Raw genomic sequence first — 27946 nt, forward strand, 5'->3', positions numbered from 1 at the left:
TATACATTCGTGGGAGCAGGAATCAGGCCAAAGGATTTCAGTGACCTTCTCATGGCCTCCCAGACATGACGATTAAGACAAATAAACCCGACAGATCCTCCTTCCTAGTTAAATACCCAGTCTTCCCAGTCTTTCCGGTGTATCAACTTTGTGTGTGTGTGTGTGTGTGTGTGTGTGTGTGTGTGTGTGTGTGTGTGTGTGTGTGTCTTTTTGCCTTTTCTAGGGCCGCTCCCGCAGCATATGGAGGTTCTCAGGCTAGGGGTTGAATCGGAGCTGTAGCCACCAGCCTACACCAGAGCCACAGCAATTCGGGACCCAATTCGGGACCCAAGCCGTGTCTGCAACCTACACCACAGCTCATGGCAACACCGGATCCTTAATGCACTGAGCAAGGGCAGGGATCAAACCCGCAACCTCATGGTTCCTAGTTGGATTCATTAACCACTGCACCACGATGGGAACTCCTCTACTTTTTTTTTTTTTTTTAACATTTGAAAAAGTACCAGCTTTTTTCAACTTTTCAGCATCTCATAGACCAGGACAACTGCATGGAAGTATGTCTGCATGGGGGGTGCAGAACAAACTAGAATACACTCCTCTCAACCCCTGCTAGAGGCTGTTGCCTATACGGAATGGTCACGTGGGCAGAACACAGGAAGCCGTCGTGGGTTCTGTGAAGGATTAAGTGCTCAAGTGGGGTGGTGGCATTAGTCAACAGCCACCAGTGTTCAGCCAATGTGCTTCTGGTCACCGAGCACTGGGCCTATTGTGAAGCATTATCTCCACTCTGAATGGGGCTGGTGTTATGTAACAGAAGGACAGAAGGTGGAAAAAGCAAAATAACAAGAAAGAGATGACAGTCACTTTTCCTTTTTTAAAGCCCCTTGCCGAGTACCTGGCTGATGCTTGCAGTTAAAGTGAATGTCACTCCATGGACCTAATTCTAAGGATACAGTCCCTCAGGACCTGCTGGGTATGAGTTCCAGGAGGCCCCTCAGTTACCGCAATCCACAAATGCTCAAGTCCCTTATATAAAATAGCAAATACAATCTGCTCTCTGTATCTGCAGGTTTTGCATCCGTAGGTATAAAGGGCCAACTCTAGTTTCTTTTGCAGGTCTGAGACTTCTGGGCAAAATGAAGAGGTGGTTGAACTGAATGCTTAGGTTAAATTCAAGAAGAGGTACACTCTCGTCCTCCCACCCTGGGAATAAGCTGAAAGTCTTCTACTTGGGTATTGTTTTAGTTTTTGTTTGTTTGTTTGTTTTGTTTTGTTTTTGTTTTTGTTTTGTTTGGGCTTTTTAGGGCCGCACTAGCGGCATTTGGAGGTTGCCAGGCTAGAGGTTGAATCTGAGCTACAGCTGCTAGCCTACACCACAGCCACAGAAATGCAGGATCTGACCTGAGTCTGCAACCTACACCACAGCTTATGGCAACGCTGGATCCTTAACCCACTGAGTGAGGCCAGGGATCAAACCCGAAACCTCATGGTTCCTAGTCAGATTTGTTTCTGCTGCACACAATGGGAACTCCTGGGTGTTGCTTTTCCAATTAGCCAGTCCTCAACTTTCTATGCTCCGACCCTAAACTGACATAGTAACATCCTGGTCAAATCTCAGCCCTGGAGATGCAGCCGGGAAAATGGCCTTACCCTGGTGGGTTTTCTGAAAAGTCATTTTTAAAAAATATATGAGAAGTCAGAGTTCCCATCATGGCTCAGTGGAAATGAATCTGACTAGCATCCATGAGGACACAGGCTCAATCCCTGGCTTCGCTCAGTGGGCTAAGGATCCAGTGTTGCCATGAGCTGTGGTGTAGGTCGCAGACACAGTTCAGATCTGGCGTTGCTGTGGCTGGGGCATAGGCCAGCAGCTACAGCTCTGATTCTACCCCTAGCCTGGGAACCTCCATGTGCTGAAGGTGCGGCCCTAAAAGACAAAAAAGAAAAAGAAGTAAAAATATAGAAGTCATTTTTAACACTGGAAGCCCTTGGAGTTCCCGTCGTGGCGCAGTGGTTAACGAATCCGACTAGGAACCATGAGGTTGATGGTTCGATCCCTGGCCTCGCTCAGTGGGTTAAGGATCTGGCGTTGCCGTGAGCTGTGGTGTAGGTCACAGACACAGCTCAGATCCCATACTGCTGTGGCTGTGGTGTGGGCCGGCAGCTACAGCTTTGATTAGACCCCTAGCCTGGGAACCTCCATATGCTGAGGGTGCGGCCCTAAAAGACAAAAAAGAAAAAGAAGTAAAAATATAGAAGTCATTTTTAACACTGGAAGCCCTTGGAGTTCCTGTCGTGGCACAGTGGTTAACGAATCTGACTAGGAACCATGAGGTTGAGGGTTCGATCCCTGGCCTCGCTCAGTGGGTTAAGGATCTGGCATTGCCGTGAGCTGTGGTGTAGATCGCAGACACGGCTTGGATCCCGCATTGCTGTGGCTGTGGCGTAGGCCGGAGGCTACAGCTCTGATTGGACCCCTAGCCTGGGAACCTCCATATGCCACGAGATCAGCCCAAGAAAATGGCAAAAAGACAAAAAACAAACAAACAAACAAAACACTGGAAGCCCTTACTACACACACACACACACACACACACACACAGCCTGCGACTCCAGTCTCTCCCCAAACTGCTGCCCTCTTCATCCTTGCATTTCACACATTCCTTTCCAAGTACAAACCCCTCCACCTGCAAGCTGCACAGAAGATGAAAAAGCGTGATGAAGGCTGAGGACAGAGGGGACTTGGCCCTGGGGAGGCACGACCGCAGAGTGTACAGAGAGGTGGACAGCAGGCTGCGGATGGCGGGACTCTGGAGCCAGACTGTCTGGGTTCCAGCATTGCCTTTCCCATTTCCTACCTACATCATCTTGAAAAAAACCACCTCATTTTTCTGGGCCTGGATCCTCTGTCTGTAAACTGGATAACAATAGTCTTAGCCTTGTTTTGTGGGTTTGTGGTGACAATTAACTGAGTTAATACATATGGAGCACTTGGAACAGTGCCTGGGACACAGTATATGATTAATTGGTATTAATATCATTGCTGGAGGCACGTGAGGTCCCTTAGGACCAGGATAAAACCCACAGGAGGCAGTGAACAAGGGAAAACCGTATTTGTCCGTTCCTGCACAAAATCTGCTCTAGTCATTAATTTTACTCATCAACTATTTACTGAAATCTAATATGTGTTGGGCACTTGCCAGACAGAGAGAAAACAAATGTGGTAAGATCCTACGGTCCCTACCCTTGTGAGCCTGTCTGTCCCTGAACAGATTGGAAGCTGGGTGTGCAGCATGGTGGCCTGTCCCCAGGAAGATCCAGGAGTCACTCACCATGACTCTCCCTCCTCATGGAGGTCCAGCCCAGGTAGGTTCCAGAATCAGCTACCCATCCAAATCCCAGGGAAACTCACCCACTTGGCTTCCTGAGATGCCACACCCATTTCTCTGTTTCTGCTTCCCCATTGGACTGTTGCTGCCTGAGCCCCGCCCTGCCCCCCCCCCCCGCCTCCCCGTCTCACATCAGTGGGTCCTTTGGTTCCAGAAACATTTTCAGTGGATGTGACCTGCCTGTTCTCTTCTCCTTGATCTGTCCCCACCACCGCCCTGTCGTTTCCTAGTCCAACCCCTCCAGTCTCGACTATTGGCCTCACTTCTCATTCCTGAGACGTCCTCAGGCCAGCGGCAGCATTCTCTCCATCTTCTCCACCTGACCATGAGCTCCACCTGCAAACCCATCTCGATGCAGCTTCTGGCGTCCGTGAAAAGAGTGAGCCAAGACAGAGCCAGCGTGTGGAGTGGAGCAGCCCCGAGAGCCTGCCTCGCCTCCAAAGCCCAGCTCCATCTTTGTTCTCATCCCCACCCTCCCTGTGCCCCCTCGGTCCTGACTCCCCCGCCATCCGCATCCACAGTTCTAGCTTCCTCAGCCTCTCTCCGCCCCCTCCTTTCCCAGTGCCTAGAAAAGTGCACAGATTCTTTCATCTGTTCACTTTTCCACAACATCTGTTACGTGCTACGTGCCAGCTTCTAGGTTCTGGAGATGAAGTAGGGAAGGCTACAATATCCCTACTCCCTCGGAGCTTACACTCCCGGGTGGAAAGTTAATAAATAAACAAATAGGGAGTTCCCATCGTGGCGCAGTGGTTAATGAATCCAACTAGGAACCATGAGGTTGCGGGTTTGATCCCTAGCCTTGCTCAGTGGGTTAAGGATCCGGCGTTGCCTGAGCTATGGGTGTAGGTTGCAGACTCGGCTCGGATCCCTTGTTGCTGTGACTCTGGCGTAGGCCGGTGGCTACAGCCCGCATTAGACTCCTAGCCTGGGAACCTCCATATACCATAGGAGTGGCCCTAGGAAAGGCAAAAAAAAAAAAAAAAAAAAAAAAAACCAATAAACAAACAAACAAACAAATAAATAGTGCTGCGTATGGGAGGTTGAAGAATACAGCAAGCTGAAGTACATCCCAGTGGCTCTCTGTGTGAGGGTGAACTGGGGAGGAAGGATGGAGGGACAGAGGGGGGCAGGCCCTGTGTAGAAGGGCCTCCTGTGGGTCAGGCTGTTTCAATGATGAGAGGGAAGCTGCTAAGGGCTCCATCAAGATGCTGATCAGCCAATTTGTTGACAGATTGCTGGAGTTGGCAGTCAGTGGCACAGAACAATTGTCTGGGAAATTGTTCTCCACCACGTTCATGGGTTCTGTGGGTGCTGTAACCTTGGGGAGCCTGCCACATTCTGCCCTAGAAGCACAGTGGGTCTTGTGGCTAAGCAGTGCACTGGCACCTCCAAAAGAAATGATTCTGTTTCTTGCCTGCACATAGGGAGAGAGGAATGCCTTGGCTCTTGGCTCTACTGTGGGTTTGGGCAAATAGGCCCAAGAAGGGCTTCAGCCTAGGTCTTTTCAGCCTATCTCTTTATCTAGGCCCAGGGAAGGAGGGATTTGGGAGAGGCTTTCATTCGGTTGTAAATATACCACTTCCCAACAATTCATTAAGGGACGATATGAGCTGGAAAAATAACTCTTTGTTTCATTCTCACCATGAAAATATAAAAGTACTAAACTTTTATAATTTACAGGGTACTTTATTTATTTATAAGTTTTTTTTTTTTTTTAGGGCCACACCTGCGGCATATGGAAGTTCCCAGTCTAGGGGTCGAATCAGAGCTGCAACTGCCCCGCCTACACCACAGCCACAGCAACTCCGGATCCCAGCCACATCTGCGACCTACACCACAGCTCACAGCAATGCTGGATCCTTAACCCACTGAGTAGGGCCAGGGATCAAACCCTCATTCTCATGGATACTAGTCAGGTTCCTTACCACTAAGCCACAACGGGAACTCCTACAGGGCACTTTAATATGCCTAATCTCAATGGATATTCAACATACGTTGGGTACAAAATCTGTTATAATTCATTTATCATTGAACTAAATACATATTTTGGTTTGGGGGTACACATTCTTTGCAAAAAAAAAAAAATGAAATATTTTTTGGTCATTGTTGTTGTTTGCTTTTAGAGCCAGTTAAGAATTGTCTCAAGCAACACTGGAGTTTTCCTGTCTTGAAAAACATTCAGGACCTGGAGCGGCTAACTTGACATTCCAAATGAATTAATAATGGACTTCACACAACATTCCCAGCAGAGATGCCCCAACATACCAATCTTCCTGTTCCTCAGGCCTGGAATGTGTAACTCTTCTAGGAGCTGCTGCATTCTTCTGTGTGCAGCTCTATTTTGGGACTACGTTGTTTCTTTATATAGAAACCAGTCCCCTTGTCAGATCAAGTGAGTACATGAGTCATTTGTGCATTTCCTAAAAAAAAAAAAAGATCGCATCACAGTTTTCTCATCTGCTATCCATTTTCATTTTTAATCAGCAGGGAAATGCATTAACAATGCAAATATCTTGGTGAAAATCCTAAACTCTCATGGAGTATGTTAGAATGAAAAGGGTTTTTTGGCAGGGACTGAACTTCATGCTCGTTTAAGAAATGATCACATCACCATTTCCATGTCCACAAACCAAGTAACTTACAGACCTCTGCTACCTTGGGGCCCCGTTTTTATAATTTACACTAAGACCTGTGATATTTTAGGCACTGCTGAATGGCTTGAGCCAGGGGTGCTCATGAGGGCTTATAAAAGTATTTGATGGCTTCTGTGATTTTGAGAACCAGGTAAAGCAATGAGGATTTTGAGAACCAGGTAAAGCTTTGGCCCCAAACAGAACTTCATGCCTCTCAATTTCACCATTCAGGCGATTTGGAGAGTGGAGGCAAAGGAAACTTCTTTTCTCTTAACATAGGTGGATATTTACAAAGAGCTTTGACTTCCCTTTAGCTTCGTACATTTATGCTAAGGAGCTCAGGCTATGCAGAGAGGCTTCGACTTCTATGCAAAGATAAATAAGGATGCCTAAAGTGTCCTTAGGTGACCTGCTAAGCGCCCCTAGGAGAAGTTAGAGGGCAAATATTAGGTGTGCCCAATCTACTTAGGAATTTGGAACCAAAGATTCTACTTAAATAATTGGTTCAATGGTCTGAAAAGTTCTGAACTCTTTCTGCTTGTAGGAATCACCGGATCTCAGTGTCTTGTCCAGGATTCCAAGAGTATTCCCTCCTGGGGGCTAGTACTTATTCCTCTCGACTCCTTAGTCTTCTGTATAAATGGTGGGTTAGGGAGGGATGTGGCAAGATCCTTGATTGCTTGTAGGATTCCTACCCACTCAGAAGAAAACGATCTCAGAGAACATCAGAAGTGCCTAGTTCAATATTGTAAGTTTCATTTAACAAAGGGAACACCTCACCATGGCTTTATTAATAATGCAGTCATGTCAGTTCCTAAGGTTTAAAGGGCCTGTGAGTTTCCCTGCTCTCCATGAAAATGCAGTGGAAATTCACTAGCTATTCTAAGTTATGTCACAAACCTGAATATATTCTGAGTTCTTGTCATCAGATGACTTTTCAAATAGGTCTTCTATGTTCCCAGAGAAAATGACTGAGGCTATTAAGACTGAAATCATGGGGAAGAGAAGAAAATCTCTGATTTTGCTCTGAATGAAAAGGAGAGTTATTTTCACCTTTTCTTCTACCTTCAGTTGATGTATTACATTGAAAATAGAGAAAGAGGGTGGAGGAAACCTTCCAGAATAAGAAAGATAACATCTGAGAGAGTAGCAGGGAATAGAATTGTAGACACTAATCCTTCTTTCGCCCTGAGTCGGGGGGGGGGGGGGCAGGTGGGCCATTTGCTGCCATAGAAACCAACCAAGGTATGTGGCAGGGAGCAGAGGCCCATTCCAGGAACTTAAGCTCTTACTTTTTTTCAGAGTTAAAGTGTTCTGGTCAATAGGTGATCTTTCTAATGGCAAGAGTGTGTGTGTGTTTGTAAGCTCACGCGTCCTTTTTTTTTTTTTTTTTTTTCTTTGGTCTTTTTTAGGGCCTCATTCGTGGCATGTGGAGGTTCCCAGGCTAGGGGTCTAATTGGAGCTGTAGCCGCCGGCCTACACCACAGTTCAAGGCAACCCCAGATCCTTAACCCACTAAGCAAGGCCAGGGATCGCACCCATAGTCTCTTGGTTCCTAGTCAGATTCGTTAACCACTGAGCCACAACAGGAACTCCTCATGTGTCCTTTTTATTTGAGTTCCAATCTGCCTTCCCCTCTACTTTGCCTAGTGAGTCTTTCAGTCCAGGCTCTACTAAAAAGAAGGTTGACAATAAAAAAAAAATCACATCCCCACTGTGTGCCAGGCATAGCTCTCTGCAGCAGAATACAGAACTATAAGTCCTCCAACCCAGTGCACAGAGCCATTGGGTGAAAACCCTCTATTATGCTTTGGGTTCAATCCCTGGCCTCGCTCAGTGGGTTAAGGATCTGACATTGCTGTGGTGTGGTATAGGCTGCCCGCTGTAGCTCCAATTAGACCCCTAGCCTGGGAACCTCCATATGCCGAGGGTGTGGCCCTAAAAGCAAAAACAAACAAACAAAAAAAGAATTCTCTCCCCTCTCTCATCCAGATACGGCATCTGAGCCATGGTCCTTTGAAATTTTTAAAATGGAATGATTGGGAGTTTCCATTGTGGCTCTGCTGGTTACGAACTCAACTAGTATTCATAAGGATGTGGGTTTGATTCCTGGCCTTACTCAGTGGGTTAATGATCCAGTGTTGCTGTGAGCCGTGGTGTAGGTCGCAGATGCGCCCAGATCCCTCACTGCTGTGGCTGTGGCATAGGCCAGCAGCTACAGCTTTGATTCGATCCCTAGCTTGGGAACTTCCATATGCCTTGGGTGTGGCCCCCAAAAAGCAAATAATAATAATAATAATATAAAAAATAAAATGGAATGATAAAAAATGCCATAGCAAGTCATCCTCAGCAAAGATGCAGGAGACTCGCCTCCTGTGTTTCCTGTTTCCTTATGCTTCCCTGTCACAGTCCTTATCAGTCCTTTAGCCCTCTCCAAACTACCACGGAAGGCACAGGGGCAATGGAGCAGGTGTTTGGAAAGCTGGTGAGGGTGCCAGTCTCTGTCCTTCAGGAAGGAGGCTATGGGAGAAAAGACAATAGCTAATATTAAGGTGCTGCTGTGCATGGTGGGAAGTTCCCATCACTCGAAGCGGTCTAGATTGGGTTGGACCATCTCTTAGCAAGGATATTGTAGGAGAAATTTGGACGAGATGTTCTATCATATATATGGATATATAAAATCAACTACATTTTTAAAGAGCAGTTTTAGATTCACAGCAACATTGAGCAGAAGGTACGGACGTCCCATATGTAGCCTGTATCCTGGTCCCCCCAGACACACAGCCTCCTGCAATTATCAACATCCCTCCCCAGAGTGGTATGTGTGTTTCAGCTGATGAACTTACACTGACACATCACTAGCACCCAAAGCCCATGGTATACACTGGGGTTCACTCTTGGTGTTATCCATTCTATGGGTTTGGACAAATGTGTAAAGACATGTAACCACCACTACAGTATCATACCGAGTGGTTTCACTGCCCTAGAAATCCTCTGTGTTTTTCCTGTTCATCCCTCCATCCCTCCTCCCCAATGGCAATAAATGACATATTTTTTTTTTTTTTTTACTGTCTTCTTAGATTTGCCTTTTCCAGAGTGTCATATAGTTGGGACTATTCAGTATGTACCCTTTCCAGATTGGCTTGCTTTACCTACTAAATATGCATTTAAGCTTCCTCCATGGCTTTTCATGGCTTCATAGCTCATTTCTATCTAGTGTGGACTACTCCATTGTCTGGATGTACTAGTATTCATTCAATTGTGTGTTTCTTTCTATAGATTGCAGGATAGCACTCATAGGGTAACCACAATGGTGAAATTAAAAGAAAGGGGCAGCCTGATAGCTGTAATTTCCAGTGAAGGAGGAATGGCTGAGCTCAGATTTCTTTCTTTCTTTCTTTCCTTCGGGATGCATCCATAGCATATGGAAGTTCCCAGGCAAGGGGCCGAATTGGAGCCACATCTGTGACCTACACCTTAGCTCACAGCAATGCTGGATCCTTAACCCCCTGAGAGAGTCCAGGGGTCAAACCCATGTTCTGATGAATACAAGTTGGGTTTGCTACCACTGCGCCAGAACGGGAGCTCCCTGAACTCAGATTTCTGAATGAGGGAAATGCTGCTGCTGGGGGTCAGTCTCAGTGTGGCTTGTACAGCGACCATGACTGCACACGAATCAGGAAGTCATATCTCCCCACTGCCACCACCAGAGCTACATGAAAGTGTGGCAGGGAGGCTTCCAAAGGAAAATGGGGGGGGTGTTCTTACTGATGAATGGAAAAGTATCTGAGCAAGTGACATCAATAAAGACTCCCTCTGCAGGACCAAAGGAAAACAGTTCAAAGTAGCAGAGAGAGGTGCCAATACACATGATATAAAAGCAATGAAGGAGTTCCTGTTGTGGCTCAGTGGTTAACGAATCCAACTAGGAACCATGAGTTTGCAGGTTCGATCCCTGGCCTCGCTCAGTGGGTTGAGGATCTGGTGTTGCGGTGAGCTGTGGCGTAGGTTGCAGACGCAGCTTGGGTCCTGCATTGCTGTGGCTCTGGCATAGGCTGGTGGCTACAGCTCTGATTGGACCCCCCCTAGCCTGGGAACCTCCACATGCCGAGGGAGCGGCCCAAGAAATGGCAAAAAGACAAAAAGACAAAAAAAAAAAAAAAGGCAATGAAAATAGTGGTCTTGAACAGTGGTCTGAAAGCAATCAATTAAAAAAAAAAACCTCCTTATATTATTTATTATTTATTTATTTTTTGTCTTTTTGCCATTTCTTGAGCCACTCTGTGGCATATGGAGCTTCCCAGGCTAGGAGTCCAATCAGAGCTGTAGCCACTGGCCTACGCCAGAGCCACAGCAACTCAGGATCCGAACCGCGTCTGCCATCTACACCACAGCTCACGGCAACACCAGATCCTCAACTCACTGAGAAAGGCCAGGGATCGAACCCACAACCCCATGTTTCCCAGTAGGATTCGCCAACCACTGAGCCACGACGGGAACTCCCAAAACCTCCTTATACTCTTTTATCATTGAAAATTAAATCTCAGATAGGGCCTCATCTCTCCTTTTCTGGGCCTTTAGGTTCTTTGGGATGCGGGAGAAGTGGGGAGGACACGGTGGGTTCCTACTCAGTTTCCTTTCCATTTCTAGTGTTAGGTTAACGGGAGAGAGAGAGAGAGCGTGCACCCGTGAGCAAGAGCAGTTTAACCATTGTAGCATTGCATCACATTGTCCATCTCATGGTGACCATCCTGGATATTTTCTATGTTATTCATCCTTTTCAGATTTTGGCTCTGTCCTTTATAGGATATATGACCTTGGAGGAATTTTTAATGTGAAATTTTGTTTTCTCATTTAGAAAATGGAACAGTGGTGAATTACACACGACCTCAGATTCTTTGACACTACTCCTAGCGAAAGGTAGGATCTACGCCCCTTACCCTTTAATCTGGGTGGGTTCTGGGACCGACCAACAGAATAGAGCAGAAGTGATGCTGTGCCAGTTTCCAAGCACAGGCTGTAAGAGATGGACGGCTTCTGCTTCCTGTCTTAGACTAGCCCTTCTAAGGGAAGCCACCCACCGTGCTGTGAGGGAGCCTGAGCTAATGGCACTGAGAGGCAGGGGAGAGAGAGGGAGAGAGAGAGAGAGACGCTGGCCATTCCAGCTGAAATGCAGACAGGTCAGTGAAAAGATACCAATCTCGGATGTCCAGCCCAGATGAGGCTTTAGATGACTCCAGCTCCCGCTGCCATCTGGCTGCAAGAACATGGGGGCAAACCGCCCAGCTGAGCACAGTCAACCCACAGAACTGTGAGCCACTAAGGCTTGAGATGGTTTACTAAGCAGCACTAAAAACTGCAATGGGAAGTAATGAGGACATGTACCACTTGGGACTGTCATGAAGGTAAAAGGAGATAATCCCTAGCCCACAGCCTGGAATAAAACAAGCCATCAAAATGTACCAATTCTCCTGCCCCTTCCCTTTGCTTTTGACTAATTCTATGAATTTCTGAGAAGGGATAACTCTCAGTGTCATTCTCTGAGGCAGGTGGGGTGGAGGAGGGCTCTTTGCTAGATGTTTGGAATTCGAGGAGCTTTTCTCCATCCATCTCTTTCTTTTCTGTGTTCTTTAAAGCACAGCCAGATCCTTCAAGCTAAAATTAGAATACCAAATTCAGCCTTTGTGTTTCAGACAGAAAAATCATAGGCTTGGTGCAGACTCATGGTACTGAAAATCAAGCCCCAGAAGCTAAAAGGATTCAAAGCAAAATTCCTCTTGACGACTTTTGTCAAGGGTGTGTATGTGTGTGTGTGTAAATGCAGTTAAGCAAAACTTTGAGACTACATCCTTATTTTACCATGTAAGCATGATAGAATTACAGGCATTTTTTTGGAGGGGAGGGGTTTGAAAAGTACATGGTTACTGTCCCTATCGTCTTGTTTAATATAGTTTGATTTTATAGCAACAAAGAAACAGAGCATTTTCGCAATTTTTATGAAATTCAAGTTGGAATTAAACCAATGCAGGAAAATGTAGGGTATTTTGGATACACCCTTTTCCCTTCTGACTCAAATGGCTGAATTCCCTAGAAGTCAACCTTTTCTTATGCTTATTATTAAGGTTGTATATCTTGCTAATTAAGTCACCTATCCTAGGCAATTTGAGATTACTCCCTTTTTTTTTTTTTTTTTTTTGGTCTTTTGTCAGGCTCCACCTGCTGGCATATGGAGGTTCCCAGACTAGGGGGTCTAATTGGAGCTGTAGCCACCAGCCTAGGCCACAGCCACTGCAATGCCAGATCCGAGCCAAATCTGTGACCTACCCCACAGCTCATGGCACCACCAGATCCTTAACCCACTGAGCGAGGCCAGGGATCAAACCCGCAACCTCATGGTTCCTAGTTGGATTCGTTAACCACTGAGCCAAAACGGGAACTCCGAGGTTACTCTTCTATTTCCTCCTTGGTTTTCTGCAAACACCTAAACTGTGATAGGCCAGAGAGTTCATCGCAGCGCCTAAACTGGGTCAGCATCGTAAATTTTATTAAATACCTGGTCAGTTAAGTCAAGGCTAGAAAAGAGAGTCCAAACTAAATGCCTGACCTGGGAAGAAGGGAACTGGTTTACTTTTACCCTTCAACCTTTAATGTGGGCGTGGGCACAATGCCACAGCATTTGTTGTCATGTGCCTCTGGGATAAAAGCCGCTGGAGGAGTTCCCGTCATGGCGTAGTGGTTAACGAATCCGACTAGGAACCAGAAGGTTGCGGGTTCGGTCCCTGCCCTTGCTCAGCGGGTTAACGATCCGGCATTGTCGTGAGCTGTGGTGTAGATTGCAGACGCGGCTCGGATCCCGAGTTGCTGTGGCTCTGGCGTAGGCCGGTGGCTGCAGCTCCGATTCAACCCCTAGCCTGGGAACCTCCATATGCCGCGGGAGCGGCCCAAGAAGTAGCAAAAAGCCAAAAAAAAAAAAAAAAAAAAAAGCCCCTGGAACTTTAGGGGCCCACCCAGTTAGGTGGGTGGGCAGGAGGGAGGGTAAGAGGGGGAATGGAGGGGGGGTCAGCCTGAGTGTCTGGTGACATTCTGCAGTCAGTTTCGGCTACAGAATGTTGCTTGGATGGAGAATTCAGCCCACTATTGAAGATGTCTTTGGTAAGAATGTAAGGGGCTGGAGCTCGGGATTTTATGAGCGCAAGTTGGCATCAAGTCACTTAACCAACCTTGCCATTCCTGATGGCCAGAGACTAAGTGCATACCCTTCGGAATGTCTGCTTCCCAATCCAGTCAGTACACAGAGACAGCTGGGCTGTTTCTTTCCTTTTCACAGATCTTGGAGGAGGTGTGACTGTGTGTGAGGCTGCTAGAAAGCTTGTTCCATAATTACTTCTAGATTTGCCTCTGAGTGCGCCGTACACGCACTCGACCGCACGCGTGTTCACGTGAGCTTGTCAAAGGGTGAGTGATCCGCCACCTTGCCAACAAGAGCTAGAGCAAAATGGGTGACGTTATTTTCCCCCAAAGCCACATTTCAGGGGAATGGGTAAGGGGTTTTTGTTACTGATGGCCACTGCAGTCAAATCTATAATTGGGCATGCCATCCTGGCCGCACGTACCCAAGTCAGTGCCCCCAATTAAGGAAACAGGCGCGAAGCCGGGGAGCAGGACGGGCGACCTCAAGCGCTCATACCCTAGAGGCCCCCCAGCCCCCTGGGCGCAGCTCCCCTGAGGGTGGAGGGCGCGGGGCAGAGAGGTCTGCTGGCTGCAGGGAGTAGGCGGGAGGGCTGGGCATCCAGGCGGGTGCAGATGGCTGGTAATGCTCATGGGGGGCCCCGGGCCGCGCTCTCCCGGGCGGTCAGGCAGGTAGACTGGCGGACAGGCAGCTCCCCCACGGCCGCCCCCAGTTTCCTGGAACCGAGGCGCCCCCAACTCCGAAGCCACAGCATCTGCCCTGTGCCGGCGCAGCAGGACCCCAGCCTGCGCCCAGCGCTTCTCTCCCGTCTCCGCCTTTGGCTGCGCCGCCGGCTCCAGCCCACATGCTGCCCCCCTCCCGGGCCGGCTGCCCCATTTTCCCCTCGCCTCACGAGGCCGGGCACCGGCTCCTGGCGACCCTAAGGGCGCCGCGCGCGCGGAGAGGCGCCGGGGGCGGGGCCTTGCGCAAGGCGCCCGGGGATTGGCCACGGGAGGAAAGGGGCGGAGCCGGCCCCGGACAAAACGGCGCGCGCGCAGCCGGAGTGCAGTCCCAGCCTGGAACCTGAGCCCTCCGGAGACGTATTACGCGCGGGTTCTGGTACCTTTTTATCGCGGACTCCCCTGCTCTGTCTTCCCGCCTGCTCCCTCGTAGCGCGAGCCTCTTCCCGACCCGCAGGTCCGGTCCCGCGCGGTGCAGTCCCCGCCGAAGCGGCGATGCGCCTTATTCAGAACATGTGTACCATCTCCGAGTACCCCGCCCCGGGCAGCGCAGCCGCCGCCGATTGCTGCTTAGGGGCGGCGGGCCGCCGCCTGGTCAAGATCGCCGTGGTTGGGGCCAGTGGCGTGGGCAAGACCGGTGAGTCCTCGCGCTCCGGCGAGAACCCGTTTAACTCCCCCGCTGGAGGTGGGCGGCCCCCGCTGGGAGTCGCGGTTAATCGAGGCGTGGTGGAGAGAAGGGAGCTGCCACCGGACCGCTCGCTCTCTCCTATTGACCCGCTGCCCCTCGGGAGGGACCTTAGCTATCGTCCTTTCCAACCCCTTCCTTAATCATATGAGGGAAACAAATTGATCCTGAATGGCCAGACAACCCTCTATACCACCCGCACGATCGGCATTCGAATTTTTGGGTTCTTGAGCCTCTGGCAGAGCCTGGCACAGAAAGGGGAGTTAGTGAATGTTAATCCCCTCCTGGAGATCTTTAAGGTTGGGAAAGACGTTTGTCTGCGGGAAGGCTTAGGTGGGGCTCGGCCGGGCTCAGGGGATGGGGGTTGGGACCAAATGACCCTTCCAGCTGGACAGGGCCATAACTCACGATGCCTTTAGCCCCCTCTCCGTTGTGTCTGGAAGAAGGGTCAAGGAGCTGCAGGGTAGGAATTTCATTTGGTGGCCGGCTGGCTTTCTCTGAGAATTGTTTTTTAGGCTGGGGGGTGGGGTGGAGACTAGCCTAACTTCTTGGGCCAAGGTTAACCCTCTTTGCTTTCTCTTTTCTGACCTGCAGCTCTGGTCGTCCGGTTCCTCACCAAACGATTCATTGGTGACTATGAAAGAAATGCAGGTGAGGAAATAAATTTGTTTGAGGAAAATGCTGTCAGCTTGCACCAATACTGCTGTTCCCATTTATGTGTGTGTGTGTGTGTGTGTGTCACTATGGGCAGGGTCCTTCAGAGTGACAGTCTGAGCCCCGGGATCCTGCCACCTCCAACTTCACTTGCCCCCTCCCATACTCCACCCCCCACCCCCATAACTGCCATCTGGCCTCATTCCATTCCAAGCCCATTCATCATTTTATCAAGTGCCTGAAAGTATTCCCCTTGGTATGTTTTAACTATAGGGACCCCAGCTGGAAGCACCCTTTGTACTCAAGAGCCTCTCCCTTCAAAACACTCCTGCAAAAGTCATAAAAAAAAAAAAAAAAAAAAAAAAAAAGATGGCCAGCTCCTACCCCCACCCCACCCCTCGCCCTCACTGCTGGCTGCCTTTCAGAGGTGACCTTTGAAAGCAAAGGCCAAAAGAGAGCAGTTGTAAACCCAAAGTTCTCTTCTCGTCACAAAGAAAAGTAACTTGATGGTAAAATTTTAGAAGGAGAGTTCCTGAATTAATGAGAGGACAGGATTTCAATCCCTGCGATTAAGAATATCTACTGGGGAGGCTTAAGAGCTTTCTACCTATGCTCTGTTAGCAAATTGCTTAATTCCTTAGACCATATGAAGTACCTTTGGGGGATTATTTGAAATGCACTATATAAAGCATCTCAAGATAAGGCATGACAGCCCTCTGCTTTGATGTAGAGTCAGCTATGTTATGTCACACTTTTATTGCAATTGATAATGTTGGCTGTACATTGACTAACAATATTTGCCCACCAAGCCATTATATCTAATAACTAAAATATAAAATTTATGCCAAAGAGTGATCAGTACTAAAATGAAACAGAATCTCACACATGCTGAACAAGGGAATTTTTTTCAAGGAAATTCTCTAATTGTGGATACTTCATTTAAAATTAAACAACTAAGTTTCCAAAAACTTACATGCTTTGTCCTAGTTTTAATAAATCTGCTAATACGGGGTTAAAATGGCAGTTGTTTTTAAAAGACCTGAAATAAGCCCATGAAATAGAAGAACCTATAGCTTATTTTTGTGCATTGGTTTAAGTCATATTTTCTAAGTTAAAAAAAATATCCCACAGGGATTTAAAACATTGTGGTGCAGTGGGTTAAGGATCTGGTGGTGGCACTGCAGTGGGTTCCTGCTGTGGCATGGGTTTGATCCCTGGCCCAGGAACTTATCCGTGCTGCAGGAGTGGCCAAAACAGAAAAAAAGAAAGAAAAAAAAAACAGCCACAATATTTTAAAAGTTGTACAGGAAGGAAGAACATAATTTTTTTTTTTCCTTCCTAGGTAATCTCTATACCAGACAAGTCCAAATAGAAGGCAAAACCCTGGCTATTCAGGTTCAAGACACTCCAGGTATTCAGGTGAGAAGCTCTGAGATATGTGACTTGGTCAGAGGTGGTCTGCTTGGCTGTGGACTTGTTCATTTGTCTTCAGGGTACCTCACGCCAAAGGAGGAGAGAAACTTGGGGAGTCAGGTCTCTGCTTTTATATGCTTGTCATTTCAGTTGTATCTGGCTCATGGTCAGTCTGAGCCTGGCTCAGTTTGGGAGACTTGGCTAAGGGGCAGAAATCTTCTCTTGGGAGGATTCTCCCCAGCAAGAGAGACCAAACCAAACACACTTGGACTTGGCACCACGCCCTTACTCTGGTTAGAAAGGTCGGTTTTTACGTTTGTGTTTTTGGCAATAAAAATCAAACATCTAGGTATAGTGTCCAAACACTTGCAGTCACTTTTATATTCTGGAAAGTTACTCAATAGACAAAGAACCATGCAAGAGTGTGTGTGTGTGTGTGTGTGTGTGTGTGTGTGTGTGTGTGCGCTTTCTTTTTCCCCCTCTTGAACTGGGCAGTTATCCAGGTTTAAATGCTTCCAGCTCCTATCTTTGCTTCCCCAGACTTACTGTCTAGCCAGTTAATTTCCCATTTTGTGCAACTACAAAGTCTCCCTGCATGGAGTTCTCTGCAGGTCAATTTTCCACTTGAGTGTGGCGAGCTGCTCTGTTATTTATTCCAGCTCCATGCAGCTGGATCAACATATTGTTGAGAAAGCCTGAGTGAGGGTGGAGATGAAAGAATTGGTTTATGGCCCCGCAACCTGGCGTTCCTGCTCAGGGCTCATTTGAACCCGCTCTCCCGCCCTCGCCCTTCACCTTGCCGTCACCCCTCTCTTCCAGGTCCACGAGAACGGCCTGAGCTGCACGGAGCAGCTGAATCGGTGTATCCGCTGGGCCGACGCCGTGGTGATCGTCTTCTCCGTCACCGACTACAAGAGCTACGAACTCACCGGCCAGCTCCACCAGCACGTGCAGCAGCTGCACCTGGGCGCCCGGCTGCCCGTGGTGGTCGTGGCCAACAAGGCCGACCTGCTGCACATCAAGCAGGTGGACCCCCAGCTCGGACTGCAGCTGGCCAGCATGCTGGGCTGCTCCTTCTACGAAGTGTCCGTCAGCGAGAATGACAACGACGTCTACAACGCCTTCCACGTGCTGTGCAAAGAAGTGAGTCACAAGCAGCAGCCCAGCAGCACTCCAGAGAAGCGGCGCACCTCCCTCATCCCCAGGCCCAAGTCCCCCAACATGCAGGACCTCAAGAGGAGGTTCAAGCAAGCCCTCTCTGCCAAAGTCAGGACTGTCACCTCCGTCTGACGCTGGGGTGGGGCGCTCCAGGGGGTTTGGTCTTCCCGGGAAGAGAGACCCGAGGTTCGGCAGGAACGTTGGATGCTGGCAGTTAGTCACGGGTCCAGAAAGGGCTGGAGCCAAGGGGCCAAGAGAGCCTATGGAACTGCGGCCGAAGAGGAAGCGTTGTCCTAAGCAGGGGGACAGAACTGAGGTGGCTGGAACGAGCCCACTGAGCCACCCTGTGAATATGTGAAACGTCCCCCGCCCCGTGTTGTGGCTCTTCCTCTGGAGTGGGGGAGGGACACGAGGGGTTCAGATTTTGTCAACAACCTTGTAAATGACGGTCAGTTGTAGTCTCCCCCATGTATTGATGTGCTTTACAGCGGGAATGAAGGAACAGATGAAGCCTTCATGAGCTGTCCTCTTTTTTTTTTATTCTTTCTTCCTTTCCTTTTTTTTTTTTTTTTTTTTTCCTCCCCCGAGAGGAAGAATTGCTTTTCTCATACAAGTATATGTGTTTCTGGGATCCTCTTTGTTATGAGCTGCCCTTCTAACCTGAAGGATACCCAGATTTCTCTTTTGAAAGAACGAGGAGGAAAATACTACCCTCGCCTTCCCCAAAGGGTGGAGTTTATGGGCCGAATGTTATATATACAGACACGTGTGAGTTTCTGGGCCTGCAGGAGGCTCCTACCTCCTGATGCTGATGCGTATGCTGAGCTGGGCTGGGTATGTGTTGAGTGGTTGAGGACTCAAGCACTTCGGCCCCAGACTTGAAGTCATTGTGAGACAGTATGATTTTTTAAAAAAATTGTTTCATCAGGTCCAGAAAAAAACAGTGTCCATTGATTTTGGTGTGTGGTGTGTCAGCAGCTCACAGCAATGACGCTGGGTGGTTTCCGGACCTGGCCGAGTTGTGGCTTCACGACAGAACACTTATCTTACAGCGAGTGAACAGAGGCAGGGGCAACCGCCAAACCCCCTTACCCAGATGCACTTTAAAAAGCCACTCATGCTTTGGCTGAAACTGTAATTAATTTATTTTATGTACAATAAAGCTCATTTAAAGAGAGCAGACATCTGACTTGTTCATTTGTTTGTTTTAGGGCCGCACCCTCGACATATGGAAGTTCCCAGGCTAGGGGGCGAATCAGATCTGTAGCCACCGGCCTACACCACAGTCACGGAAACGCCAGATCTGAGCCACATCTGTGACCTACACCACAGCTCATGGCAACACTGGATCCTTAACCCAATGAGCGAGGCCAGGGATCGAACCCTCAACCTCATGGTTCCTAGTTGCGTTCATTAACTGCTGAGCCACATCGGGAACTCCCCCTGACTTGTTCTTGATTGAAATACTCCCCTTCTGTCCTTTAAACCAAGTATCACTCAGCTTGGGCACATCAAGTCAGGCACGATGCCTTCCTGGGGTGAGCGCTTAAGCCTCCCAACAAACTGATAAGGCACGTTATTATTATTATGCCCACTTTGTAGATGTAGAAACAGGCTTGAAAACGAGCTACATAACTTGTCAAAGGCCCAGGCCTGCGAGCCTTATCGCTTGTAAGTGGCTGCTTTAGAGTGACAGGGAGCATCTCTCTTATTCATTTCCTTCCTGATCCTCCGGGTCCACCGAAGACAAATATGGGACAGATGTTTTAGGCTGGTAAGAGATCGCTTAGCTAAGCCACCATCGTGCTTCTTCTACACAGGACTGCTGCCTTTCCGTACGTGCTCCATTTGGGTATGCCACTTTCCAAAAGTGCATTTTGTGCTCATTGGGAAGCTCCCAGCCTTTGATCTGGGAACCCCTCCCAAATAGCTCCTGCCCCAGGTAATGTGCTAAAACTGCCAGGGCTCTCATCTGCTTCCATCCCGCCTGGGAGCCCTTTCATACAAGCTAAGTGAGTCACCGTCTTTATGGGCAAATAACCACACTCGATATTTGTCTGAGGACTGCTTTCCCCTACGTGGTGTCATTTAATCCTTAGGATAACCCTAAGGGTGATAGGGATGGAGTAGGCACGGGTAGTTTTAGAAATCCTGATAAAGGACCACGGGGGATAATGAGGGAAACTTAGAGGATATTGGGAGATCACTGTAAGTAAATAAATTGCTCAAAACCATCAGAACAAGGCAGGCTTGCTTGACGAGTGTAAGTGCGAGAATAGCCTTAGGTCCTTGGCTGGGGGATGGGATGAGGTCTTCATTCAGATTCAGACCAAGGGCAGGAGTTTGAGGACCACCCTTCTGCTGATTTTTTTTTTTTTTTTTTTTTTTTTGTCTTTTTGAGGGCCGCATCCCTGGCCTTCTGCTGATTTGAATACACCTTACCGGAATACTGAGGAGGAGCTGCTACTCCCAGAAAGGAAGAGGTGGGCTTTTCCAACCCCCACTCCCCCTGGAGGATAAAACTGTAGCCCACCGGATCCTTGGGGCTGAGCCTCCTTGCCTTCCCGCTTGCATCTCTTGCAAGGGTCCTATCCTGATAAATCTATTTCTTGCCTATCACTTTGTCTCTCGCTGAATTCCTTCTGCACGGAGGCATGAAGAACCTGAACCTCAGCGAGTCCAGGCACAGGGTGAGGGATTCTAATTTAAAACCTTGGGTTCAAGTTCCAATCTGGGTTTAGGCTGGGTTCGAGTCCCAGCACGTGGATTCAAGTCCCAATCTGGGTTCTGGCTGGGTTCAGGCTGTTAATGCTGTCAGTTTCAGGGGTGTGTGTGTGGGGTCATACCAGCATTTGACAGCTGAGAAAAACAGGCCTGAGGTCTTGAGGGATGTCCTCGAGTTCACACAAAGGGGGGGCATCAATGTCCTTGGACCATGGTCAGTGTTCTTTATAAGATTTCATATATAGGCCACTGCTGTACACGTGGGCCTGTGGGACAAGGGAAGCAGCCATAATGAATGGTTCTTGAGGGCCTAAAATGGGACAGTGCCAGGCATTCATCTGTTTCCCCACAGGGTTATGCCCTTCCTGCTCTTGAGAAGGCTTCTCGTGATGTCGCCAACCTTCATTGAATCGAGGGCAATTTTTTTACGCTTCTAGCCTAACCTAACCTCTGAGAAGAGGCTATGTGTTGGCGGCAGGAAGAGACATGTGCTAACACGAGATTCAAAAACATCTCATTTCCAGAGGTCCCTCCTGGTGCAGCACGTTCAGGATTTGGCCTTGTCATTGTAGCGGCTAGGGTCACTGCTATGGCCTGGGTTCGATCCCTGGCTCCTGAACTTCCACATAATGCTGGTGCGCCAATAAATAATAGCTTCGAGGCTTTCTGCAGAACTAAAACCCCCAACAAATGGAAGAACTACTTGATGCAGCATTCTTCATTCTGGGAAGAAGGAGAACCACCAGAACCAGTCCTGAGGCCACTAAACACCAGCTTTGAAAGACAATGCAAGCTTGCCTCTGACATGAGCCTTATCTAGGGCCCTGTTTGCCACTCCCCAAACTATAAAACCACCTCCTAATCTCTCCCAAGGGGGGCACAGTCTTTAAGGCATTAACCTGCTGTGACTCCTTTGCCTGGCAAAGCAATAAAGCTATCTTTTTCTCTTTTGCTCCCTCCAATACAATAAATAAATACATAAAAATATCATTTCAAAGTCAGTGACAAGGCTCCCTGATTAGATTCTGTCACGTTTGTTTTATTCATTCTAAGTGGTTGAATTAGTAACGTCCAGTGTGTGAGACATTCAGACAAGCATTTACAATCACTGCTTCTATTGACTGAAAACCTATATGCCGGGGCCTGTAGCAGGTATTTTAAATAACTGCCATCCCCACAATCCTTCTTTAGTTCCTTCTATACATGTGGAGAAGGAGGCTCAGAAGAAGGAAGTGCTGCTCCAGCTCCCAAGCAGCAGATCCCGGACTCCACCCGGGTTGGTCTGATGCCACAGCCTAGATGCCACGCAGCTGGCTTGCCCCTTCCTGGCTCTGGCTCCTTTCAGCAAAGTCCCCCACTCCCCACCCACCCCCGTCCCACAAAGCTCTCTGCTCCTCTGTCTCAAAGACACTGGCCCTCCCCATCCTGGCCCATGTTTTGCGGTGGCCTTTTGCCAGTCTCCCTGCTGCTACCCCAGGCTTGTGGCCCCTCCCTGGCCCCTGGCCCTCCCTGCTGCCATGGCCACTTCTGCTCTTGCCATCAGCTGGCTGCACACTGGCCACCAGTCCCAGCTCGGTAATAAAGACGTCCAGGCTGGGGCGGGGGCCCCCCGCACAGCCCACAGCCTGTCTGCCTCGAGACCGGATCCTTGTCTGTCGAGATGTCTGGCTTTCAAGTTTCCTCCCTGCCACAAATCAAAACCATTCGAATGCTCTGCAGCCGGCCTGGCGCTGTGCCCCAGGCTGAGATGGCTAAACGCTCCTGGCCTCTGGCTCCCAGGCTCCGCCCTGCCACCGGCCCACCCCGGCCCCAAGTTGAAGAGCTCTGGGGCCTGTCTACAGTGAGCCCCTTGTCCTGGCGAAAAATGGGATTGTGACATGTATTTTACACCCTGCGAGGGAGAAAGCAGATGTGTTTTCTGGACAAATGCATAAGCTTGTAGGAAGGAGCAGTAGGGGAACTCCTGGGGACGCGGTGGGGGATGGGGCTGCCCTGAAAGTCTCTGCGCTGAAAGTCAAGACCCAGCGCTCAGAGAGGGCCATGGAAGAATGACAGACCTTTATTTATTACAATGACTAATCCAGGAGAACTAGTGTTTTCTGCCCCCCCTTTAGAGTCTAAAAAGAGAAGTTTCCACAAAGTTCTTCTTGTCCTCATTACTCTCCTAAATTGGTAAGAAGGGGCGAGGCTCAGGGTTATTCCTAACGGTGACAAGATCTGAGCAAACACCCCCCCACTCTCCCTTCTCAAATGCCCTCCATCATCTGGTTTTGGGTTCTAAAATTCCGTTTAAAATAGGGATGGCGTTTCTCTTAATGTTTCTTGGGCGGCAATGAGAGATGCCATTTGTAATCCTGGATTATTTGTTGTTGGGATTCTGTTTCTAGTAACCAGGATTAAATAAATAGTAGTAGTCTCGGGATGAGCTTGATGGAATCCTTTGTTACTGGGATAACACTGTAAAGCAGGGGGTCCTGGGGGAGACAAAGCCATATCCACAGCCCCGTCCTCTGGGGACAACCCGGGGCTGCCACACCTCCTAGGCACCTCCTAACACTTTGCCAAGCCTGCTCTGTTTGCCAGGAAGCGGACTGCAGAAGGAGGGTTTACAAAAGTGGAAGTCAATTGCTAAGGAATATTTACACTTCCATCAATTGTGTTTATAAAGAATGTCCCATTGGAGTTTCCCCTGCCGCTCAGTGGTAAATAAACCTGACTAGGAACCATGAGGTTGTGGGTTCAATCCCTGACCTGGCTCAGGGGGTTAAGGATCCAGCGTTGCCGAGAGCTGTGGTGTAGGTCACAGATGTGGCTCGGATCCGAGTTGCTGTGGCTGTGGTGAAGGCCGGCAGCTACAGCTCTGATTCGACCCCTAGCCTGGGAACCTCCGTATGCCACAGGTGTGGCCCTAAAAAGAGCAAAAAAAAAAAAAAAAAAAAAGAAAGAAAAAATGTCCCATGAGGAGATCCTTGGCAGAAGGCTTGCATTGTACATGCACCTTTGAGCTCTGGCCAGCCAGGGTTTAGGCGGTGTACACTCAGACCTCGGCTAAGAGAGGGGAAACCAGCATGACCATTCAGCTTAGCCTTTTAAGCCACCTTCAGGTGTCTGAATATATCTGGAAGGGGAGAGCCCTTTAGGGCTGCTCCATCTGGATGAGGTTGAAATGTTTAAGTCAGGATGTCAGTCTCAGAATGCACAGAACTCCTAGTGATGGAGAAAGTTCTGTTAGGGGCAGGGTTCTCCCCGGGCGGTCATCAGACGTTAACTGCCAGTCATGATAATTCTTCTACGCTCTCAGCCAGCGTGCCACATGCCATGTTCTAAGTGCTTTACAACTATTAAGTCTTAATTTTCACAACCTGACCCAGAACGTCCCATCACTGTCCTGTTTCACAGTCAACTAAGACCAGGAGAAGTGAACCACTGTGTGGAGGGGGTGGGGATTGGAATCCAAGCTGTAGGATGGGGCTCCAGGCACTGCTCCTGGCCTCTGGGCTGTATGGTCCTGGGAGTGTGTAGGACCAGGGTGTTATTCCCTCTTTGTTTTCTCATCTCCTCAGCAATGCCTCCAGCTTTTCTCTTGACATTATTCTCCTGTTGAGATGTTATCATTTTGTGAGGTGACTTCCTTGGTGTCCTCAGCAGTGAAAATCTACATTCCTTGGGGTCACATGCTAGCTGCTGTGTTGGGGATGGCATCCCTGTCCAGCAGACCTCTCTTGAGCTGGGTACCACTCATTATGATTGGGCTTTTACAGATGGAGCCACTGATGACTGGAGAGTGGCAGAGCTGCCTTAAACCCAGACTAGACCATGGAGCTCTGCTCTAACCACTGCTCCTCCACAGGGCGCCAAGAGCATGATGGGAGTTTCCCTCACTCCATCCTCCCCCAGGCAGTGAGCACAAGGAGAAGGCAATACCAGAGGGGTTTCTGGAAGCTCTGCCTAGGGCTCGATATGCTGCTTCCAGAATCTCCTCATTTTCCTTATCTGGAAAATCCTTTGCAGGATTTATGTCAAACCTTTTTCCTTCCTTCCTTCCTTTCTTTTTCTTCTTCCTGTCATGCCTGCAGCATTCGAAACTTCCCAGGCCAGGACAGAACCCTCAGCACAGCAGTGACAATACTGGATCCCCAACCACTAGGCCACCAAGGAACTCCTGCCACCTTTTCATTTTGCTCTGGCTTTTCATTCAAGGAGCAGTGTCCTATCCTGTGCCTCCTACCTTCTTGTTCAAACCAAACTCTGATTACCACGATCTTCTCTCAGCTCACCTTTTCTCCAAAGCCTTCTTCAACCTGATTGTCTGCCTAGATCAGTTTCTCCAACCAGTGACCCCAGAGATGGAAAAAGATGATTATGAACCAACCTTTTGATGTTTCCCTCACTACTCGGAGACTGCCTTTGGCCACATTTAATCTAACATGAGGGCATCTGCAGGACATAGTAACTGCTTGATGATAACATTTAAAGTCAGAAACTTCCTCCATGTATCAGTTCAGATTAGAAGCTTTTGAATATTTTTTTTTATGAAAGAGAAAATGAACTTGTAAAAATACATTAAAGCCAAAAAAGTCATACACACATATGAGGTTACTGTGAAAAAAACTTGGAGAGGGGTTCCCACGGTGACTAAGCAGGTGAAGGAGGACCCAACGTTGTGTCTGTGAAGATGTGAGTTCGATCCCTGGCCCCACTCAGTGGGTTAAGGAGAGGTCACAGATGTGGCTCGGATCTGCTGTTGCTGTGGCTGTGCTGTAAGCCTCAGCTGCAGCTCCGATTTGACCCCCAGCCTGGAAACGTCCATATGCCACAGGTGTGGCTATTAAAAAAAATTTTTGGAGGACACAGATATACTAAGAGGGAGTATATTAAGGAGTCTTTCTATAATATACTCCTTCCCAGAAGGAACTACCTGTTAGCACTCTGGCTTTCACATTTCCAGAAAGTTTCCTTTGCATAGAGACATATGGTTTAAAACTTAACCTTGAGCAGACACTCACACGGGGCCCATGCATCAGGAGAAATGCTAGCTGCTCATTCTATGAGGACCACAGAGTCCAGGATGCACCTGGATCCTGCCCCCGGGTGGCCCCAAACCTGGCTGAAGGCCTGGCACATGCTGCTGGATATTTGGGAGTGAATAAATGAATGGTTGAATGAATGAACGATCGGAGACACATAACAAGTTGCTTTTTTGCTTCATAGGCAAACATACAACAGGTTGCTTTTTTGCTTTTTTAGGGCTGCACCCACGGCATATGGAAGTTCCCAGCCTAGGGAATCTGAGCTGTAGCTACCAGACTACGCCACAGCCATAGCCACAGTCACATCAGATCCAAGCTGAGTGTGCAACTTACACCATGGCTCATGGCAATGCCACATTCTTAACCCACTGAGCGAGGCCAGGGATCAAACCTGCATCCTTGTGGATCCTAGTCAGGTTCATTACTGCTGAGGCACTAGGGGGACTTCCCAGGTTACTTTTTTATCTTAGAAAACAGGAGTCTTTGCTTTAATGATCATTTCTTTGGAGCTATTTGCCCTTTCTTTTCTTCCTTCCTTCCTTCCTTCCTTCCTTCCTTCCTTCCTTCCTTCCTTCCTTCCCTCCTTCCCTCCTTCCCTCCTTTCCTTCCTCCCTTCCTTCCTTCCTTCTATTTTTATTACAATTCCAACTCATAAATCAGTGGAAGGGACAAAAAGCACCGAGGTCTCCAGCATTTCAGCGCCATGGAAGAACTGAGGGTCAGGTGGAGAACATCCTTGGACAAGATCAAGAACGTCAAGGTCTTGAAAACCTGCTTTGATGACATCTCAAAACGGTGTCCGAGGTCACCGTTTCCTCATAAAACGGCAGCGCTTCATAGAGAACCGAAAGCAGACCCATGCGAGTGTTTTGCTTGACATTTTATTTCCCCACCTGTTTAACCCGCACTCACCACTGGTTTGCAGCTTTGTCTCTTTATTACAAACATCTTTTAGAGAGGCGAGAAATGTCCATCAACATACACCTACAGATGTGGGGGTGCCAGGCAGTTCATTTTTGCTGGAGTTCTTATATAATTTCACCCTGCGGGTCTAGGTTTTCTGCTCTGGCCAGAAGGGAGAGTTTAGACGCACAGAAAAGAAAGCTTTCTATGTCAGTAGAAACGGGAAATCACAAAGTCACAGGGGTGGGGTTCCCGTGTAGGGTCCTTGGACCATCTATCTTTACTGGGGCTCTCCTCTGGGAGGAGAGGAAGCCTTTTATAGGTAGAGATTACTTTCCGCTCAACTTTTCTCCATTACTCTTTCAAGCAGGCTGGCAGCCCTGCCCAGTAAGCAAACTGGAACAATGCAGCCCTTTGTATGGGCAGGCAATTTACAACACAGGCAGACAATCAGCACCACCCTGGCCACTCCTCCTCCCTTCCTCGCCTTTTCAGAAATGTCTCAGATCAAGAGAGAAAGAGAGCCTCAGATCCTATTGACAGTGTTCCCTCCTCAGCTTTATAATCTAAAAAAGACAAACTTTCCTCACACTCACGATTCTACAGCATGTCTAACCTCTCCTTGAGCAACTGCAGATCAAATGGCTTGTAATCTACCAACACTCAACATCCACTTATTGAGAAATGAATGAACTTGCAGGTGGAATCAAAACCATCACAGATAGAGGGTTAAGGATAAAGGGGAATTAGCACGAATTAGTCCTGCTGAAAGGCAGTCTGATGCTTTTAGAAAAATGAAAAAACAAAACAAAATAAAACATTTTTTTAAGAATGGCAGCGATCCTGGCAAAGCACTTCGCTGCTTGGCTATCAAGACCCCTCGGCCAGCACTGCGTCATACCCACGATTAGTAACAGGGACAGGTTTGGGAGGCCTATCTTGGATGGTGACATTGGGAGTTCCAGCGCAGGTAGGTCTCATCTCAGCAACTCTCAGAAGCCAAGGTCTGGATGCAGCCGGTCAGTAGCAAATAACAGCTCAGGGATGAGAAGTGGCTTGAGGAGTCGCGTGGACAGCACGATTACCTAACAATGGGAGGGCAAACACACCGCAGACAATTAGGAAAGCCAATCCCAGCTTATCAGACGATGAGAAATAAAATGCAACACATTCCTTTGGGAGAAGGCATGGAGTGGGTACTGGAGAAAAATCCAGAAGGCGGCAGCTTGAAGGTCACCAGATGCTGGTGTTGGGGTGGAAGGAGGGGCGCACAGGCTGGGAAGGACGGCTGGTGGGGTGGCGGGGCTGTGTCTGCTGAACCTTGAACAGGTGTGCAGTGAGAATGACTGAGCCCAGCCACCTCCTTGCTGCTGAACTGAACTTGATCAGACCGTCGCTTTGTGATCCAGTAATGTGACCTCCACATAGAGGTTTCTCCCTCTTCTA

The 27946-nt window shown here is 48.6% G+C and overlaps 3 protein-coding genes across 6 annotated transcripts in view; 1 reads left to right on the top strand and 2 right to left on the bottom strand.

Annotated features, from left to right (window-relative positions):
• Nucleotides 1-5812, bottom strand: part of LOC146400434 (uncharacterized) — a 39352-nt gene extending 33540 nt beyond the window's left edge. For all 3 annotated transcript variants that reach the window (XR_014812438.1, XR_014812439.1, XM_084972044.1), the window contains exon 1: nucleotides 5658-5812. The gene's annotated coding sequence lies outside the window, so the exon portion shown is untranslated. The remainder of the gene's footprint in view (nucleotides 1-5657) is intronic.
• An 8448-nt stretch (nucleotides 5813-14260) lies between these two features.
• Nucleotides 14261-19020, top strand: RASL11B (RAS like family 11 member B). 2 transcript variants are annotated; one of them, XM_003128970.5, is made up of 4 exons: nucleotides 14261-14570; nucleotides 15213-15269; nucleotides 16615-16691; nucleotides 17505-19020. In XM_003128970.5, exons 1-4 carry the CDS (start codon nucleotides 14429-14431, stop codon nucleotides 17973-17975), a joined length of 747 nt encoding a protein of 248 aa, XP_003129018.2. In that variant the 5' UTR covers nucleotides 14261-14428; the 3' UTR covers nucleotides 17976-19020. The 2 variants fall into 2 exon arrangements, with proteins under 2 accessions (XP_003129018.2, XP_084829992.1); XM_084973866.1 differs by lacking the exon at nucleotides 16615-16691.
• Nucleotides 19021-26462: 7442 nt separating this feature from the next.
• Nucleotides 26463-27946, bottom strand: part of SCFD2 (sec1 family domain containing 2) — a 430084-nt gene continuing 428600 nt past the window's right edge. Inside the window, exon 9 of the mRNA XM_003482381.5 lies at nucleotides 26463-27585. Coding sequence (XP_003482429.3) covers nucleotides 27493-27585 — 93 coding nt within the window. The 3' untranslated portion in view covers nucleotides 26463-27492. The remainder of the gene's footprint in view (nucleotides 27586-27946) is intronic.

The sequence above is a fragment of the Sus scrofa genome, chromosome 8 (assembly GCF_054392235.1).
Source record: "Sus scrofa isolate SSC_HxYL_T2T_F1_AM1 chromosome 8, Sscrofa_HxYL_maternal_Yorkshire_Landrace_v2.0, whole genome shotgun sequence".
Classification (NCBI taxonomy): Eukaryota; Metazoa; Chordata; class Mammalia; order Artiodactyla; family Suidae; genus Sus; species Sus scrofa.

What these genes read in the sequence shown, in the direction of transcription:
- RASL11B (XM_003128970.5), top strand. Translation starts at nt 14,429, where the DNA reads ATGCGCCTTATTCAGAACATGTGTACCATCTCCGAGTACCCCGCCCCG. An exon ending in CAGTGGCGTGGGCAAGACCG is followed by an intron (nt 14,571 to 15,212) that starts GTGAGTCCTCGC and finishes TCTGACCTGCAG; the next exon opens with CTCTGGTCGTCCGGTTCCTC. An exon ending in AAGACACTCCAGGTATTCAG is followed by an intron (nt 16,692 to 17,504) that starts GTGAGAAGCTCT and finishes CCTCTCTTCCAG; the next exon opens with GTCCACGAGAACGGCCTGAG.